The sequence below is a fragment of the Bubalus kerabau genome, chromosome 14 (assembly GCF_029407905.1).
Source record: "Bubalus kerabau isolate K-KA32 ecotype Philippines breed swamp buffalo chromosome 14, PCC_UOA_SB_1v2, whole genome shotgun sequence".
In the NCBI taxonomy this organism is placed as follows: domain Eukaryota; kingdom Metazoa; phylum Chordata; class Mammalia; order Artiodactyla; family Bovidae; genus Bubalus; species Bubalus kerabau.
In genome coordinates this window covers 69,650,945-69,670,828 of record NC_073637.1, presented here as the reverse complement: position 1 = coordinate 69,670,828, position 19,884 = coordinate 69,650,945, and the positions used below count along the sequence as shown (strand labels likewise).

Genomic DNA, 19,884 nt, shown 5'->3' with positions numbered 1-19,884 from the left:
GGGCAGGTAGTTGTGAGATTCTTTTCTCCTAACACATTTCTTCCTTACACAGATGATTTTAGGAAGAAAACTGACTGGAAAAACAACGATGTTCCTTCTCTTCATATTTGTCAGTGTTGTTCACCTTTTACCCCTGGCCTCTGGGAAAGCTATATATGGGAATGGCCCCTCTCAGAGAACTTTTCAAGAAATCAAAGAAGAAATTGCCCACTATGGAGATGTTGCTAAATCAATCATCAACCTTACTGTTTATGGTAAAGCCCAGAACAGATCCTATGAGCGACTGGCACTTCTGGTTGATACTGTTGGGCCCAGACTAAGTGGCTCCAAGAACCTAGAAAAAGCCATCGAGATCATGCAGCAAAACCTGAAGGGAGATGGGTTGGAGAACGTCCACCTGGAGCCTGTCAAAATACCCCACTGGGAGAGGGGAGAGGAATCTGCTGTGATGCTGGAGCCGAGGATTCACAAGATGGCTATTTTGGGTCTTGGCAGCAGCATTGGAACGCCCCCAGAAGGTATGATTTGCTTTTTCAAGTCAATTTGCTGTGTTCATTATAAAACTAATGCCATGTGACATAACTGATTATAGTGTGCATGGTTCACATTATAATTGGGTGATAAAAAGAAAGAATCATTTTCCATTTCATTGGCTTCATGAGTGCTTTACTCATACTCTTTTTTTCCCCCTTCCCTTTTCTCCTTCTCTTTTCTGAAAGTGTCACTTTTTAAAATGAAGCATCTACTATTGGTCCATGATACTTATGAACTGAATCACTTAATAATTTCTATCTAGTATAACATTAGTATCATTTTGTAGAGAATGCGATATATATAAATAGGTCACAAAAGTTATGATTTCTTTCAAGTGGCCTCAATGAACAGAACTTCTTAAAATTAATGAAATAGGGGACAGAGCCTTGCACATTGAATTGATTTGAAGTAGTTATTTTAACAGAACCCAAGGCCTCTAATGTAAAGAGTTGTCTAGGATGGAGTTCTGTCTTTACTCAGCAGCACTCTGGCTCAGCTTCATCAGACAATATAAAGGCTTAGATCAGGAATGTATAAGCAGCCAACAGTGAGTCACTGATCAGTAATGGACTGTTCATGGACTATGCATGTATTCATGGACTGTTTTCCTATGGCAAAGTAACTATAGTAGAGTTGGTGCACCAACCCTCCACACAGCTAAAAATCTGCATAGAACTTATAGTCATCCCTCCATATATGGTTTGGTTCTTCTGTATCCATGAGTTTCTGCATCTGCATGTTCAACCAACTACAGATCATGTAGTACTGTTGTATTTACTATTGAAAAAAAACTATGTGTAAGTGGACCTGTGCAGTTAAAACCTGTGTTGTTCAAGGGTTAACTGTAGTTGATAAAAAAAAAAAGTTGAGTTTTCTAAAAACTTTATAAAAACTTTTGACCTTCTCTAATGCCAAGAGAAACATCCAGTAGAGAAGCAGATGGTCAGCTTTTAAAAAGCATCTTCATGGTAACGATAACCCTGTATGCAAGACAGCCAAAGAGACACAGATGTATAGAACAGTCTTTTGGACTCTGTGGGAGAGGGCTAGGGTGGGATGATTTGAGAGAATGGCATTGAAACATGTATAATATCATATGTGAAACGAATCGCCAGTCCAGGTTTGATGCATGATACAGGATACTCGGGGCTGGTGCACTGGGATGACCCAGAGAGATGGTATGGGGAGGGAGGTGGGAGGGGGGGTTCAGGATGGGGAACACGTGTACACCCGTGGCAGATTCATGTTGATGTATGGCAAAACCAATACAATATTGTAAAGTAATTAGCCTCCAATTAAAATAAATAAAATAAATTAAAAAAATAAAAAGCATCTTCATTGAGATATCAGGACTTCCCTGGTGGTTCAGTGGTTAAGACCTCCCGTTTCTACTGCAGAGAGCACAGGTTTGATCCCTGGATGGGGAGTTAAGGTTCTGCATGCCACTGGGCACAGCCAAAAAAAAAAATCTTTATTGAGATATAATTCCTGTATCATAATGACTCACCAATTTACACTTTAGTGGTTTTTAATGTATTCACAGAACTAGCACAATCTTAACTGAAGAACATTTCATCACCCCCTGAAGAAACTTTATACTCATCAGCAGTCATGCTTCATCCCTTTCCTACCTAAGCCCCAGGCAACCACTAATTTATTTCCTGTCTTTATGGATTTGCCTTTTCTGGATAATTCACATGAATGAAATAATACACTAGTATTTTCTTTTGTGACTGAATTTTTTCACATAGCATGTATTTTAGGTTCATCCACGTTGTAGCATGTTCAATACTTAATTCATTTTTATTATTGAGAAATTTTCCATTTTATAGGTATACTGTATTTTATTTATCCATAGATCAACTGATGAACATTTTTTCCCACCTTTCAGCTATTAAGAATAATGCTATAAACATTCAGGTGTAAGTTTTTTGTATGTACTTTATTTCTCTTGAGTATATACCAAAGAGTGAAATTGCTTGTGTATGTGATAACTCTTTGTTTAACTTTCAGAGGAATTGCCAAGCTGTTTTCCAAATTGACCACACCATTTTACATTTTCACTCATGTGTTCTAATTTTTATACATATGTGTCAGAACTTGTTTTCTGTCTTTTTGGTTATAGCTGTTCTAGTGGGTATGAAGTGATATTCATTGTGGTTTCCGTTTGCACTTCTCTAATGGCTAATGATTTTGAGCACCTTTCCATGTTCTTGTTTGCCATTTGTGTATCTTTTTCAGAGAAATATATATTTGAAGCCTTTGTCCAGTTTTTTTTTTAAGTTATTTATTTATTATTGACTGTACTGGGTTTTGTACTGTGTGTGGGCTTTCTTTAGTTGCAGCGAGTGGGAGCTACTCTCTGGTTGCAGAGCATCGGCATCTCATTGCAGTGGTTTCTCTATTACACAGCATGGGCTCTAGGCACGTGGGCTCAGTAGTTGTGGCCACGGGCTTAGTTGCTCTTTGGCGTGTGGAATCTTCCTGGATCAGGGATTGAACCTGTGTCCCCTGCATTGGCAGGTGTATTCTCAACCACTGGACCACCAGCGGAATCACTTTGCCCAGTTTTTTAATTGTGCTAGTTGAATTTTTATTATTGAATTGCATAAGCTCTTCATGTATTCTGGATGCAAGTCTCTTATCAGTGTGATTTACTAATGTTCTTTCCCATTCTATGCATTATTTTTGTGTTTTTTTTTTAAACTTTCTTGATGGTAGTATTTCCTGCAGAAATGTCTTTAATTCTGAATTAGCACAGTTCCTCTAATTGCTTTCTGTTGATTGTACTTTTACTGTTATATTTAAGAAACCATTGCCTAAACCAGGTCACAAAGATTTATTCCTGTTTTATTCTTATTTTTATTTATTCTTCTAAGAGTTCTATAACTTTTGCTTTTACATTTAGGTTTGTGAGTTAATTTTAGATGTGAGGTAGGAATCCAACTTTGTTCTTTTGCTTTGGTTATTCATTGTCTTAGCATTATCTGTTGAAAAGACTACTTTTTCCCCATTGAATTGGATACATATCATTTATTGATTTTCAGATGTTAAACCAACCTTACATTCCTGGGATAAATCCCACTTGGTGATGGTGTAGGAGGCCTGGTGTGCTGCAGTCCATGGGGTCTCAAAGAGTTGGACGTGACTGAGTGACTAAATAACAACAGTTCATTACCCTGCTGTGTCCAAAGTCTGTTCTCTAGGTCTGTGTCTCTATTCCTGCCCTGAAAATTCATCGGATTCTTTTTTTAATCGAAGGATAATTCCAGCACGAGCTGGAATCAAGATTGCCAGGAGAAATATCAATAACCTCAGATATGCAGATGACATCACCCTTATGGCAGAAGCCTCTTGATGAAAGTGAAAGAGAAGAGTGAAAAAGTTGGCTTAAAGCTCAACATTCAGAAAACGAAGATCATGGCATCTGGCCCCATCACTTCATGGGAAATAGATAGGAAACAGTGGAAACAGTGTCAGACTTTATTTTTTTAGGCTCCAAAATCACTGCAGATGGTATTGCAGCCATGAAATTAAAAGACGCTTACTCCTTGGAAGGAAAGTTATGACCAACCTAGACAGCATATTGAAAAGCAGAGACATTACTTTGCCAACAAAGGTCCATCTAGTCAAGGCTATGGTTTTTCCAGTGGTCATGTATGGATGTGAGAGTTGGACTGTGAAGAAAGCTGAGCACCGAAGGATTGATGCTTTTGAACTGTGGTGTTGAAGAAGCCTCTTGAGAGTCCCTTGGACTGCAAGGAGATCCAACCAGTCCATTCGAAAGGAGATCAGTCCTGGATGTTCTTTGGAAGGACTGATGCTAAAGCTGAAACTCCAATACTTTGACCACCTGATGCTAAGAGTTGACTCATTGGAAAAGACTCTGACACTGGGAGGGATTGGGGGCAAGAGGAGAAGGGGACGATAGAGGATGAGATGGCTGGATGGCATCACTGACTCGATGGACGTGAGTTTGGGTGAACTCCGGGAGTTGGTGATGGACAGGGAGGCCTGGCGTGCTGCGATTCATGGGGTCGCAAAGAGTCGGACACGACTGAGCGACTGATCTGATCTGATCTGATAGTCCATTAAGTGGGTAATATCAATATGTCTAAAAAAATGTGCATGCCTTAATTAAAAAATAATGCTGTTGGGAAAGTGGCACCAATGGCCTTGCTCAACACAGTATTGCCATAAACCTTCAATTTGTTAAAAAGAAAAATGCAGTAAATGAGAAGGACAGTAAAATGAGGTATGCTTCTATGTGACAAGTCATTTTGCTATTACTGATTTCAAGATTTTTATCTTTGTTTCCAGTTTTCAGTGTTTTGATTTTGATGTATCTAGGTGGGAATCTCTTTCCTTTTATCTTGATTAGAGGTTGTTGAACTTCATTTATAGATAATATTTTTCATCAATTTGGGTAATTTTCAACTTTTTTTTTCTATACATATATTTTCTACCCTCTCTTTGCTCTTTTCTCCTTCTGGTACTTCGGTTATGAGTATGTTGGTGCACTTAATGATGTCCCACACTTCTCTGAGGCTCTGCCCATTTTCTTTCTCTCTTCCCCCCTCTCTCCTTTCTTCAGATTGCATAATCTGTATCAATCTATCACTAAATTCATTAATTCTTTCTTCTGATAGCTTAAATATACTACTGAGTCCCTCTACTGAATTTTTCTTTTCAGTTATTTTACTTTTTTTTCCTCTTTTTTAAAAAATTTATTTATTTTAATTAGAGGCTAATTACTTTACAATATTGTACTGGTTTTGCCATTCAACTCCGCAATTTCCTTTTGGCCTCTTTTCTCATTTTTGTCTTTTGATTGGTATTCTCCATTTGATGAAACATTGTCGTCATACCTTCCTTTAATTCTTTAAGTATGGTTTCTTTAGTTCCTTGAGCATGTTTATAATAGCTGCTTCGAAGTCTATGTCTCTGACAACTAACCCCCTCCAGGCAGTTTCTCTTGCCTGCTTTTTTGTGTGTGTATTGGTCACACTTGCCTACTTCTTTTCATGTCCCATTTATTTTTGTTGTTGTTTAAAACTGATTTTAAATAATGTACTTTAGCAATTCTGAATACTGATTCTTGCTCCTTCTCCACTGCCCACTGGAGGTTGATGTTGTTTTTATTGTTTTGTCCTTTATTTGCTTAATGAGTTAGTTTTACTAACTTTGTGAAGTCTCTTTCTCCCATAGTGTACAGATTCAGATGTCCCTATTCACACTGCTTTTATTTTCCTTTAGTCTGGCTCTCTAGGTGTCATCCTGAGGTCTATACAAGCCACTTACTGGTCAAAGGTTGTGCTTAGGTCCCCTTAGCCAGTTATATTTTTACCCCTTATTGTTGGATATTTATGTTGTTTAAGGGCTGTTATTAAAACTAATGAATTATGTTTTTGCCCCAGGTTCAGTCAGGGCCTAGTAGCTTGAACATCTCTTCTCCAATCAGTCTTGAGAGGTCACAGCCTTGGACATGCACATAGTGTTCCAGCTTGTGAGGATGCATATGCTTTTAATATTAAGCCCAGTTTAATAATATTTTCCCCTGTGTCAGAATAGCTTATTTTACAGCCAGTATTTGGTTAGAGGTTGCACTTAAGCCTCTTGTGCCAGTAGGGCCTCTGCCTTTTGTTGAGGGATCTGTGTGCAGCTTGGAAAATGTTTTCAATCTGACCCATGTCCAGTTTCAATTGTTTCTAAGTAGGAACATGTGCATATAGCCTTCCCAACCCCCAGAGTTTGTTGTGATCCAGGGAGGGCTTTTCTTGGTTGTTATTTCTCCTTCTGTTTTTTTTTTGTTGTTGTTGTTGCTGTTTTTTCTGATTGTTCTTCCATTTAGCTTATTGCTAGCAGTATCATGAAACTCCCAGTATCATGAAGTATCAGTATCTCCCAAGCTCTCCATCATTTGCAACAACATCCTCAGGTATGGAATTCTCTGTTTTCTGTTCCAAATAAAATCACCACCCTGGTTAAGAACCTTGTCCCTGGTTAAGAACTTCATCCACCTGGCTTACCTCTTCCCTGGGAGTTCCCAGGAGCTCAGCACAGTGATAGTGGCCTACTTCCCTAGAGTGACATCCCTGGCAGGTGCTAGAAGGGAGGGGTGGTAGCTACTGGTCTTTTCAGCTTGCCTGTGCCACCATGGGACCTCTGCCTATGAACAAGCTAAGATAGCTGTGGTCAGGTTCCAGTCTTCTCATGGCTATACTTGGTGTAGTGTTTCCATCAGACAAGTAGAGGCTGGGTAGAGAAATGGGGTGAAGTGACCATAATAGAGTTTCTATAACATGGAACTGGGGATGGGAGAAGGAAGCAGATCATTGCCAAAAGCTACAGACTCATAATTCTAACTTAGATTTATTAATAGTGTATTTTCTTGAATGAGTGTTGCTCTACTTGCTAGATGCCCCTAGGACAATGTTGAGAGACTTTAAATGATTTTTTTAAAATATTTTTTCCCAGTTAAATGTTTCATAGGGAAAAAGATCTGCCAAGTTTCTCACTCCAACATTCTGGATATACCACTGGGATGGCTAGTTGTGATCTCTCTGAGGCTGTATGAATAATTGGAAGAGTCCTCTAAGGTTTTAGAGAGCCCTCCACTTGGGTTCTATATTGTCAACTAGGAGTTTGCCTAATTGCCTTCTGTTACTGCTCATCTGTGTTAGACACCAGGGTGTGTGTATGTGTGTGTGTACATATATATTTCCTTTTTAACCCTCTTAACTGTCTTTAAAGGTCTACAGGTTTTTGTTTGTTTTGTTTTCAACAAATGAGAAAAGCAGACTACAAAAGATTAGACAATTTGCCCAGCGTTACACAACTAGTGAGAGGCCAAGTTCAGGCATGAACACGTGTCAAATTCCGGAGTTTGTGCTTTTAGTCATTAGACTATATTGCCTCACATACAAATAACTTAATGTTATTTTCACTTCTAAGATTTCCTTTTTTATCCATTTGACTGAAGCTGATCTGTCTCAAGAGTTGCTGGTACCTGTACTGTGATGCTACCGGTGTCTGTACCTTATTTTGGACATTTTTTCTCATTTCCCTTTCTTTTTTATCCTTATTTCTTGTATTTGTAGGTGGGCCTTCTCTTCCTGGATCCCTGCCTGGGAAAACTAAGCCAAGTTACTGATTTCCACTGGGGCCTTAAAAACCCAAGGGGAAGTGAATTTTACTCATTGGAGTCTACTGTGGTGTTCTAAGACTCACTTTCACCCCATTCCCTCTTCCATGGAGCTCAAGGTACATAAGCAATTGTCTGGCAACCGGGCTATTTTAAGCTCTGAGAAGACTGGAGAGTTAGGCTGGATCAGGTGTGGGAAAATTCCCACAGGAGATAGGGTAAGGTCTGCATAAAAGGACCTCTAGGTACAGGTATTATGGTGCAGAGCTCTTCTTCCTGGAAACCAATGCTGTATCCTTGGTTTAGCCACCTAGTTGTGTGACTTTGGCCTAGTCATTTAATCTCTATGGCCTTAGTTTTGTCACTTATAAAATGAAAAATGGTTGACATATAATTCTATAACATCTCTCTAGATTAGAAAGGCTGTTGTTTTTCTGAGAATCCACAAGGGATGGGTGAAGATGATCAGAATATTAAAAGAAAAGTATTCTAGGCCCATGCTATGGAGCAGATTCCTTATATAACTGGAGCTAATCTTTTTAAGCTTTCCATTTCTAGACTTGAGTATTATAGTGTGTATTAATTTGTGTGTCCAGGTTAAGACTGTGAGCTATCTGTGGAAAACTGGAGGAAGACTTTCTACTTGCATTTCTGAGAACTACTGGTTGTCTTGCAAACCCACAAATTGAGCATTCTGTCTCTCCAGTGTTTCTCATCTTCATTAATATCATTGCCAACCACCCAGGTGCTCAGGCTCAGAGCCTCAAAATTCTGCTAATATCGGATATGGTATCTTACCTTCATGTTTTTGTCACCTGCCAGTTTAGTTCAGTTCAGTCACTCAGTTGTGTCCAACTCTTTGCGACCCCATGAACTGCAGCACGCCAGACCTCCCTGTCCATCACTAACTCCCAGAGTTTATACAAACTCGAGTTTGTATACAAAATCAAGTTCGTGATGCCATCCAACCATCTCATCCTCTGTTGTCCCCTTCTCCTCCCGCCTTCAATCTTTCCCAGCATCAGGGTCTTTTCAAATGAGTCAGCTCTTCACATCAGGTGGCCGGAGTATTGGAGTTTCAGCTTCAGCATCAGTCCTTCCAATGAATATTCAGGACTGATTTCCTTTAGGACAGACTGGTTGGATCTCCTTGCAGTCCAAGAGACTCTCAAGAGTCTTTTCCAGCACTGTAGTCCAGAAGCATCAATTCTTTGGCACTCAGCCTTCTTTATAAGTCCAACTCTCATATCCATACATGGCTAATGGAAAAACCATAGCCTTGATTATATGGACCTTTGTCGGCAAAGTAGTGTCTCTGCTTTTGAATATGCTGTCTAGGTTGGTCATAACTTTTCTTCCAAGGAGCAAGTGTCTTTTAATTTCATGGCTGCAGTCACCATCTGCAGTGATTTTGGAGCCCCCCAAAATAAAGTCAGCCACTGTTTCCACTGTTTCCCCATCTATTTGCCATGAAGTGATGGGACCAGATGCCATGATCTTCGTTTTCTGAATGTTGAGCTTTAAGCCAACTTTTTCACTTTCCTCTTTCACTTTCATCAAGAGGCTTTTTAGTTCCTCTTCACTTTCTTCCCTAAGGGTAGTGTCATCTGCCTATCTGAGGTTGTTGATATTTCTCCCAGCAATCTTGATTCCAGCTTGTGCTTCATCCAGCCCAGCGTTTCTCATGATGTACTCTGCATAGAAGTTAAATAAGCAGGGTGACAAGGTGACACTACACAGCCTTGACGTACTCCTTTTCCTATTTGGAACCAGTCTGTTTTTCCATGCCAGGAATGCCCTTATTTAAGGATTCAGCTTTAATGTCTCCTTTTCTATGGAGATTTTTTCTGTGCTTACTCATCCTCAAAGAAGTATTGACAACTTCCTTTTTTCTCCCTTTTTTGTACCCTATACTTGTGTATGTCATAAGCATTTCTCTAAATGTAATAAACCTCTTAGAATTAGAGATCCCAGTTTCAGTGGTTCTCGACTGGGGATAATTTGCTTCTTAGGGGAAATTTGGCAACGTCTGGACACATTTTCGATGGTCATGACTGAGAGGCAGTGCCTTTAATGGGTAGAGGTCAGGAATACTGCTAAACATCTCACAGTGTACAGAACAAGCCTCCCTTTACCCCACATCAAATAATCATCCATTCTAAAATGCCAGTAGTGCCAAAGTTGATAAACTCTGTCTTAGCTGTTAACATAGTATCTCATATACAGAAAAGATTTAAGAAATATTTGTTGAATGAATCTTTCCATTTATCTCACTCCAGCATTCAGTTGGTCACCAAGACTTAAATGTCACCTGACTCCACTTCTCTATTCTCAGGGTTCTCCTGCCTACAGTGTTATAATTGCTTCCTAACTGATTTTCCTGACTTCTGACTCCGGTCTCATTTTAATCAGTTTCCATACTGCTGATTCAGATGTCTTTGTGAAATAGAGATCTCACTGTGTAACTCCCTTAACTAAATGCTTTTCATTTTTCAGAGTATAGTTCAGATCCTTATGACCTTTTAAAAAGTGACCCCAGGCTGTGTTTCTAGGCTTGTGTCTAGTTTCTCCCAAGCCATCCACCTTGTACTTCAGCCACATGATCCTAACTGCCCTTGCCTGGACATATTCATTCCTCCTTGACTTACAAACTGCTGCCTGGATCTCTGCTAACCCAACCCTAATCCTAACCCAACCCAACCCTTCTCTGTTTAGAGAATTCCTACCCATTTTAAAAACTCTTTTAAGGTGGCTCTCTTCTCTAAGCCTTTCTTGAACCCAAACCTAAATAAATGTAATTGTTCTTTCATCTTCATTCTCATAGCACGTTTTTTGCCTGTATTATACAGTGATCACAGTTTACTATAGTTAGTTGTTTACATGGTTATCTCTTGAGAAATTATGACCTACTCCAGGGAAAAGCACATCTTCATTATCTTTGTATCTCCTTCAGCACGACACCTAGTAATGTAATACTTGCTTGCTTGCTTGCTGCGTCACTTCAGTTGTGTCTGACTCTGTGTGACCCCATGGACTGCAGCCTACCAGGCTTCTCCGTCCATGGGATTCTCCAGGCAAGAACACTGGAGTGGATTGCCATTTCCTTCTGCAATGCATGAAAGTGGAAAGTGAAAGTGAAGTCGCTCAGTCATGTCTGACTCTTAGCGACCCCATGGACTGCAGCCTACCAGGCTCCTCCATCCATGGGATTTTCCGGGCAACAGTACTGGAGTGGGGTGCCATTGCCTTCTCTGAATGTAATACTAATGCATATTAATTAGATATTGATTTGATGAGTAGACTGTGATAAATATTACAGATTTTAAAAAGATATTTAAAGTTTGCTTTGCATCTGAGGTAAAGACACAAAGGAAAGAGGAGGATAAATGAACATCAATCAAATCACGGTGAGGTTGTTTACCAGTGTATTCTTTTTGAAAATTTTAGCAACATGGATCAGAAAGCCTGGAAAGCTACAGCATAATCTTATACCAAATTCTCACCATATTAATCTTATGGGAATTTAAAATAGCCCTCCTGCATACTCCCAGCACATCCATCAAATGAAGGCCTTCTACATTTGATCCATTTCTTAGCGAGGTGCTAACTAATTTATGCCCAAGAACTTATCATCAGATAATTATTTGTTTGCACCTGTCCGCTTTTCTTCCTTTAGCATCATCAGGAAAAGAGCATTTTCACTTTTTTTTTTTTATTGGTTTGTTTGTTTGTTTTGTCAGGACTTAATCTGTGTCTGATACCTAATGCAATATGGGCAGAAGTGCTCTCAAGAGCCTATGTCCACTGATGGTACTTGGAATTTGGAGGTGTGGGGTCAGCTGAAGGATCTGATTCTAAAGTGTCCCAAGTTGCAAATTCGTTCTTCAGCATCACATCAGGATTGGGAATGAGAAGAAAGGGGCTAAAGGAACTCACATTTACTGAGAGCACATCTATTATACACGAGTCATTGGCAGATTCTGTAACTTATTTTGTCTTTTGGGATAGGTGTTGTTCACTCTTTACACATTGCAGGCTCTGGGAGGCTCAGCACTTTGTCCAAAGTAACACAGCATGTAGTATGTGGCAGAGTCATGTCTCAAGTCATATCTTCTCAATGGCCTTCCCTCTTCACCTTGCCTCTTGGTGGATCTTCCTGACAATACTTTGCAGGTGTATCTGTTTTCCTCTTGGTTGTTTCCTGAAGAATAGGGACACTATATCTGTCTCCTATGTGCCTTAACACTCTCACACAAACATAACTTAAAAAGCATGAACCACAAGATGAAAACATCCCTGAATTTGATTGCATCAGAATTAAAAATTACTATTCAATGAAAGATACCATGAACAAAGCTGTTAGGCAGATGGAGAAATGGGAGAAGATATTAACATTGTCTAAAATTGTTTTAGATTAACATGTAGGCTATGAACTACTGGAAATCAACAAGAAAAAGGCAGTTACCCTATTAGAAAAATGGACTAAGGCTCTGAATAAACAGTTTAAAGAAGAGGAAGCCTGAAAGTTGACAAGTGTATAAAGAGATCTTAACTTATTAGTAATCAGATCAATGCAAGTTTTAAAAATAATGAGATAATTTTACAGCTGAGATGTAAAAATGTATTGGTAGTGCTGTGGTGACATAGGAGCCCTTGTCCATTGATTGGTGGCATGAAGCATGTACTTGTGCATTGATTGGTGGCATGAAGCATGTACTTGTACATTGATTGGTGGCGTGAAGCACGGTGCCACCATTCTGGAGAGCAAACCGGTAATATTTAGTCCACTTAAATATATTTTCATACTCAGTGAGCAAGTAATTCACTTCCTTAGTGTATTTCCCAAAGAAATTTTCACACAGGTACATATATGTACTACCTAAGGGCATGAATGCAGGATGATTATTATAGCCTTATTTGTCGGGGTAAGGTTCATCTGGAGGTCCATCACTGGGAGAGTAGACATGTGAAATGTGGTAGATGCCCCCCAGGGTATGCTATACAGAAGCTGGAAGCAACCAACTGAACTATATATATATATCAACATAGATGTATTATATTGTTATATCTTACATGTATAAAGCTGTGTAATAAAATAAAAATAGAATGGCATACATAATATAGTTGCATACATAAAAATACAGTTTTTCATGTATGCAGAATTATAGTTCATATTTCACAAGAAGACATATATGCAAAAAAATATCTTTAATTAAACTTAAAAGCTTCTGCACAACAAAGGAAACTATTAGCTAGGTGAAAAGGCAGCCTTCAGAATGGGAGAAAATAATAGCAAATGAAGCAACTGACAAACAACTAATCTCAAAAATATACAAGCAACTCCTACAGCTCAACTCTAGAAAAATAAATGACCCAATCAAAAAATGGGCCAAAGACCTAAATAGACATTTCTCCAAAGAAGACATACAGATGGCTAACAAATACATGAAAAGATGCTCAACATCACTCATTATCAGAGAAATGCAAATCAAAACCACTATGAGGTACCATTTCACGCCAGTCAGAATGGCTGCGATCCAAATGTCTACAAGCAATAAATGCTGGAGAGGGTGTGGAGAAAAGGGAACCCTCTTCCACTGTTGGTGGGAATGCAAACTAGTACAGCCACTATGAAGAACAGTGTGGAGATTCCTTAAAAAACTGGAAATAGAACTGCCTTATGATCCAGCAATCCCACTGCTGGGCATACACACTGAGGAAACCAGAAGGGAAAGAGACACGTGTACCCCAATGTTCATCGCAGCACTGTTTATAATAGCCAGGACATGGAAGCAACCTAGATGCCCATCAGCAGATGAATGGATAAGAAAGCTGTGGTACATATACACAATGGAGTATTACTCAGCCATTAAAAAGAATACATTTGAATCAGTTCTAATGAGGTGGATGAAACTGGAGCCTATTATACAGAGTGAAGTAAGCCAGAAAGAAAAACACCAATACAGTATACTAACGCATATATATGGAATTTAGAAAGATTGTAACAATAACCCTGTGTACGAGACAGCAAAAGAGACACTGATGTATAGATCAGTCTTATGGACTCTGTGGGAGAGGGAGAGGGTGGGGAGATTTGGGAGAATGGCATTGAAACATGTATAATATCATCTATGAAACGAGTCGCCAGTCTAGGTTTGATGCACGATACTGGATGCTTGGGGCTGGTGCACTGGGACGACCCAGAGGGAGGGTATGGAGAGGGAGGAGGGAGGAGGGTTCAGGATGGGGAGCACAGGTATACCTGTGGCAGATTCATTTCGATGTTTGGCAAAACTAATACAATATTGTAAAGTTTAAAAATAAAATAAAATTAAAAAATATAATAAAAATCAAAGTTTCTATTTGGACAATTAAAAAAATATATATATCTTTAGAATAGTTACCTACCCAGGACATGGGTTGGAAGTAGGAATGAAGAATGCGGGTAAAATAGAGTTGGTTCAGTTCAGTTCAGTTCAGTCACTAACTTGTGTCTGACTTTTGCGATCTCATGGACTGCAGCACACCAGGCTTCCCTGTCCATCACCATCTCCCAGACCTTGCTCAAACTAATGTCTATTGAGTCAGTGATGCCATCCAACCATCTCATCCTCTATTGTCCCCTTCTCCTGCTGCCTTCAATCTTTCCCAGCATCAGGGTCTTTTCCAATGAGTCAGTTCTTTGCATCGTGGCCAAAGTGGTTGGAATTTCAACTTCAGTATCAGTCCTTCCAATGAATATTCAGGACTAATTTCCTTAAGGATTGACTGGTTTGATCTCCTTGCTGTCCAAGGGACTCTCAAGAATCTTCTCCAACACCACAGTTCAGAAGCATCAATTCTTTGGCACTCAACTTTTTTTCTGGTCCATCTCTCACATCCATACATGACTACTGGAAAAGCCATAGCTTTGACTAGACGGACCTTTGTCAGCAATGTCTCTGCTTTTAAATATGCTGTCTAGGTTAGTCATAGCTTTCCTTCCAATGAGCAAGCATCTTTTAATTTCACGACTGCAGTCACCATCTGCAGTGATTTTGGAGCCCAAGAAAATAGTTTCTCACTGTTTCCATTGTTTCCCCTTCTATTTGCCATGAAGTGATGGGACCAGATGCCATGATCTGAGTTTTCTGAATGTTGAGTTTTAAGCCAGCTTTTTCACTCTCCTCTTTCACTTTCATCAAGAGGTTCTTTAGTTCCTCTTCACTTTCTGCCATAAGGGTGGTGTCATCTGCATATCTGACGTTATTGATATTTCTCCCAGCAATCTTGATTCCAGCTTGTGCTTCATCCAGCCCTGCATTTCACATGATGTACTCCGCATATAAGTTAAATAAGCAGGGTGACAATATACATCCTTAATGTACTCCTTTCCTAATTTGGAACCAGAAATAGCTCCAAAAAGAATGAAGAGATGAAACCAAAGTGAAAACAACACCCAGTTGTGGATGTAACTGGTGATGGAAGTAAAGTCTGATGCTGTAAAGAACAATATTGCATAGAAACCTGGAATGTTAGGTCCATGAATCCAGGTAAATTGGAAGTGGTCAAACAGGAGATGGCAAGAGTGAGCATTGACATTTTAGGAATCAGTGAAGTAAAATGGACTGGAATCGGTGAATTTAATTCAGATGACCATTATATCTACTACTGTGGGCAAGAATCCCTTAGAAGAAATGGAGTAGCCCTCATAGTCAACAAAAGAGTCCAAAATGAAGTACTTGGGTACAATTACTTTTTGCCTTTTCATACTGTTCATGGAGTTCTCAAGGCAAGAATATTGAAGTGGTTTGCCATTCCCTTCTCCAGTGGACCTCGTTTTGTCTAAATGGATGGCTCATAGCCATCCATCTTGGGTGGCCCTACAGGGCATGGCTTATAGTTTCATTGAGTTAGGCTGTGGTCCATGAGATCAGTTTGCTTAGTTTTCTGTGATTGTGGTTTTCTTTCTGTCTTTCCTCTGATGGATGCGTGGGGCCATGCTCAGTAAATCTTTAATCCAATTTTCTGTTGATTGGTGGGGCTGTGTTCCCTTACTGTTGTTTGGCCTGAGGCCAAATTATAGTAGGGGTAATGAGGATAATGGTGACCTCCTTTAAAGGGACTTGTGCACGTGCTGTTGTATTCAGTGCCCCTGACCCCGCAGCAGGCCACTGCCAACGCATGCCTCCGTCAGAGACTCCTGGACACTCACAGGCAAGTCTGGCTCAGTCTCTTCTGTGGACGCTGTTCCTTTCTCCAGTGTCCTGATGAACACAAGGATTTGTTTGTGCCCTCCAAGAGTGTGTTTCCCCAGTCCTGTGGAAGTTCTGTAACCAAATCCCACTGGCCTCCAAAGTCAAATTACCTGGGGGTTCTCAGTCTCTTTGCCAGATCCCCAGGTGGGGAAATAGAATAAATAAATTAAAAACAAGCAAATAAGACATTTGCCTGGAAGAGGCCGATGAGGATGGTATACTATAAACTAAGGAGTATAATTAGCCCAGCACTTTGATCCACCTGCCTGTCCATGAGCCATGAGGTTAAGGTAGACATCTGGGTAATTTGTCATTTGCTCCAAGAGGAAAGGAAACCATTTTTCTTATACTTTTTAAACATTATCCAGTTACCTCTTCATCCATAATCTTATGGTAATCACTTAGATTTATGTTTACACAATGTAAAGTCTTTATTTTTTACTTATATGTTTTTAGTTTGAATATAATATACAATATTTGTCATTTTTATCTTTTAACTTTCAAAACTTCTGAAAGCAGGGATGATGTCTCTTCTTTTTCATTTGCTTTGTGTAGCCTTTAGCATAGTCAGACCCTTAGGTCACATTAGTTTAATTTTTTTTGAAAATCTTCTAGGAAGAAGTTTTCTTTTTAAACCTGAATGTATGGATGGTGTTCCCTAGAGACTTGATGATGAAATAATGTAGGTTGATAATACCCAGGTATCCTTTCTAAAAAACACCCTTTTCCAGCTCACATTTCATCCTGTCCTTTCCTTTAACAAATCTCTGACTCCTTTTTACTAATGGACAATATCATTGGTTAATAACTATAGGTTTTTGATAATTGGTGTTGTGGATGAACCCAGGAAACATCTTCAATAATCAAAAGACTACAGTTAGTATTGAATTACATCATGAAGCACTAGGAAATTTAGGTGTTTCTTCTCAACAGTTGTGAATCTTTGTTCCTCTTTCTCTTTGTATCCCTGTTGTTTGTGCTCTGTCTCTGTCTTTGTAGTTTCTTTCTCTGTACGTCTCTGTACTAACCATCTCTGCCCTTCTCTCTGATTATTCTCTTTATTTCTTGCTTTCTTTCTTTTTATTTTTTGCTTTGGATTCTGTCTTTTATTTTGTCTTTTTTCGTTTCCTACTTCCTAGTTTCTGGTTCATTGCCTCACCAACAGGGTGGTCCAAGGCTTATGTCTTTGCAGCTCTGTCAAGTTATTGCTTTAGATACAACTGGAACGTCTATATTTTTCTTAGTCTGTAACGGTCCTCTTTGACAGCCTCATTGTGTTCTTAGAATTATAGTCACTTGAAGCAAGTTGGTGAGCACATGTTTTGTACTCTTACAGCAGTAAAGGGAAAATTTGTGATGTGTTTCACACTGAAAGGCTTCCCTGGTGGCTCAGATGGTATAGAATCCACCTGAAGTGCAGGAAACCCAGGTTCAATCCCTGGGCCAGGAAGATCCTCTGGAGAAGGGAATGGCTACCCAGTATTCTTGCCTGGAGAATTCCATGGACAGAGGAGCCTGGTGGACTACAGTCCATGGAGTCTCAAAGAATTGGACATGACTGAGCAACTGACACTTTCATTTTCACGTTGAAAATGGTTTCCTCAGAATCAGTGTCATTTTGATGGCTATTGGGAAAACACATCAGTGATATCGATTAGCTGAAGGTACTTTGATTTCTCCAGGGTCACTCAATAGGCCAAGGCTTGTGGGACTCCTCACATTCTTGATTTTCTTTGTCTGAAGAAAACTTGCATGTACATTTTCCAAGAAGTTTTAGAATTTTATATCATCAAATTGAAACATTTTTCTGAGGAAACATTAAGATTTTTCTTCTTTAGAAATAGATGGCTTAGAGGTTTTAGATAGACTACTGGTAAATATATTGGCGCCTCAATGCCTGATTGACAAAGTGGGTGATCAATAAACCTGTGGGACCAGATGACATCCATCTAGTGTTTTCAAAGAGAGTTGAGGGTAGAAACTGTCAAAACTTGTTTAAATTATATTTAATCCTTGTTAGTTGCCACTGAGCCCAAGAATTATCAGATTTGTGACCATCCTCCATAGGAATTCTTCCAAGAAGACCTTGAGAAGTAAATTTTGTTGGTGATCATAAGTTTTTATTTCACCCTTATATATGACAAGGTAATATGTAGGACACTTATGAAAGGTGCATATAAATGACAGAAGATGATGTCTAAATAATGGTAAAAACCTAAGATAGGGCCAGATCAGATTTATAACCGGTGGGAACTGCTGTGAACTTATAAATAGGGAAATTTTTGGATAAAGATTTTTCAGAAAACATTCTCTTGGCTCTGTGACAAATAGATGAGAAAGGAGAAAGATCACAGGGAGTTCAGATTTGAGGGACTAACAGTTTGGATAATGACTTCATAAATGGAGACATGTATATATATCGGTCAGCCTGTGTGGCTTGTGGGATCTTAGTTCCCCAACCAGGGATTGAACCTGGGCCCCTGTAGTGAAAGTGCCCAGTCCTAACCACTGGGTTGCCAGGGGATTCCTCCATGAATATTATTAAATAACGATCTATAAATACATTTTGGATATGAGAGATCAGGAATGGGAGGAATTAAAGATTACAGAGCTTTCAAGTCTGAGTTAATAGAAAAATGATAACCACAGAGAAAGAAGAGAATTAGGGAAGGAAGTAGACTGAAGACAGTCAAAACTGGGTTAGTTTTTAATACACTGACCTTTTGAGGGTGATTCCACAGAAAACTTTCATGTTCTCTTATAGAACATTCCCAAATGCCACAAAATGTTAGCAGTGGACCAGGGTAATCACTAATCTCACCTATGTGACATTTCTTATTTTCTTTCATTAAATTCTACAAACAATTGAATTCTCTACTGATACTGCCATAACAGTGATTCATGCTTACTTATCTGTCAAGTCAGTGTACTGTGAGCTTGATTCAGACAAGAGCTGCGTATAATCACTTCCTCTCCAGGCCCCAAGGTTGCATCTTTCACGTGGCAGGTGTACACTACCTGGTTGTTGCGTTGGTGCCCTCGGGATGCCCAGCGCAGCATTAGGTGGCAATGATACCCAGATGAGTCAAACAAGGAGACAACGCTGGTGTGAATAAGATGGCAACATAGAGGAGCTGCATGTGTGGATTAAACAGCCCTGTAGGTGGACATGACATTGAGGGATGAAGGATTCCCTGGGGCTAAGAAGGAAAAAGAGATATTCCTAAGACAGGAAAGAAGACAAGCAAAGCCATGAGGGTGTGCAAGTGTCTGATGAATTTGCCTGATGACTGGAGGAGCGTGTTTATAGAGAGAAGAAGGGGGTATGATAGGGCTGGGAAGGTACATAGGTAGACTGCAGAAACCTTGCTAAGGTCATCTTGTGCATTCTTACCTTTCTTAGGACAGAAATTATTTCTAGGGTAAGGAAAGAAGGGAAGGGGAGATTAGATGGTAACCAAATTGGTATCTCCTAGTCAAGCATAAAGAACTAGCTATAAAGAGTTTTGAGTTTTAATCATTGGTACTATATCATGTGACCAGGACAGTTAAAAATTGTCTGAATGATTTGGGGTCAATTTCTTTGGCATTTATCATTATTACTAGTAATTGTGTAATTGGTATTTGATATGAGAATTCTTGAGAGTTTTTAAAGTAAGGTATCTAGGCTTTTGGTTTTAAAAAATCTAATGCACCAAACAATAGCTCATAGTTTCTTGATCATACCAGATCAACGAAATAATTTCAGTCTTGCCTTCACAGGCAACTGCTAACCTCGTTGTCTACTATCAATAAAGTTCACCTCTTTCTTTATCTGCTATTTTGTACTCTATCTCTCTCAGTCTTACTATGATCCACGTGACTTTAAAGCTAATGTAGCTTTTAGTGAAAGAATGCTTTGCAAAGTGTGTGTGTTTATTAAAAGTTCAGACTTCCATATTGTGCTGCCCCTGAACCTTACCCTTCAAG

At 39.4% G+C, this 19,884-nt stretch overlaps 1 protein-coding gene across 1 annotated transcript in view; it reads left to right on the top strand.

The window, feature by feature from the left end:
• The window catches only part of CPQ (carboxypeptidase Q), a 572,322-nt gene that overhangs the window by 130,885 nt on the left and 421,553 nt on the right, over nt 1–19,884 (top strand). The window contains exon 2 of the mRNA XM_055546605.1: nt 53–518. Within this exon, the coding sequence (XP_055402580.1) occupies nt 53–518 (466 nt within the window). The remainder of the gene's footprint in view (nt 1–52; nt 519–19,884) is intronic.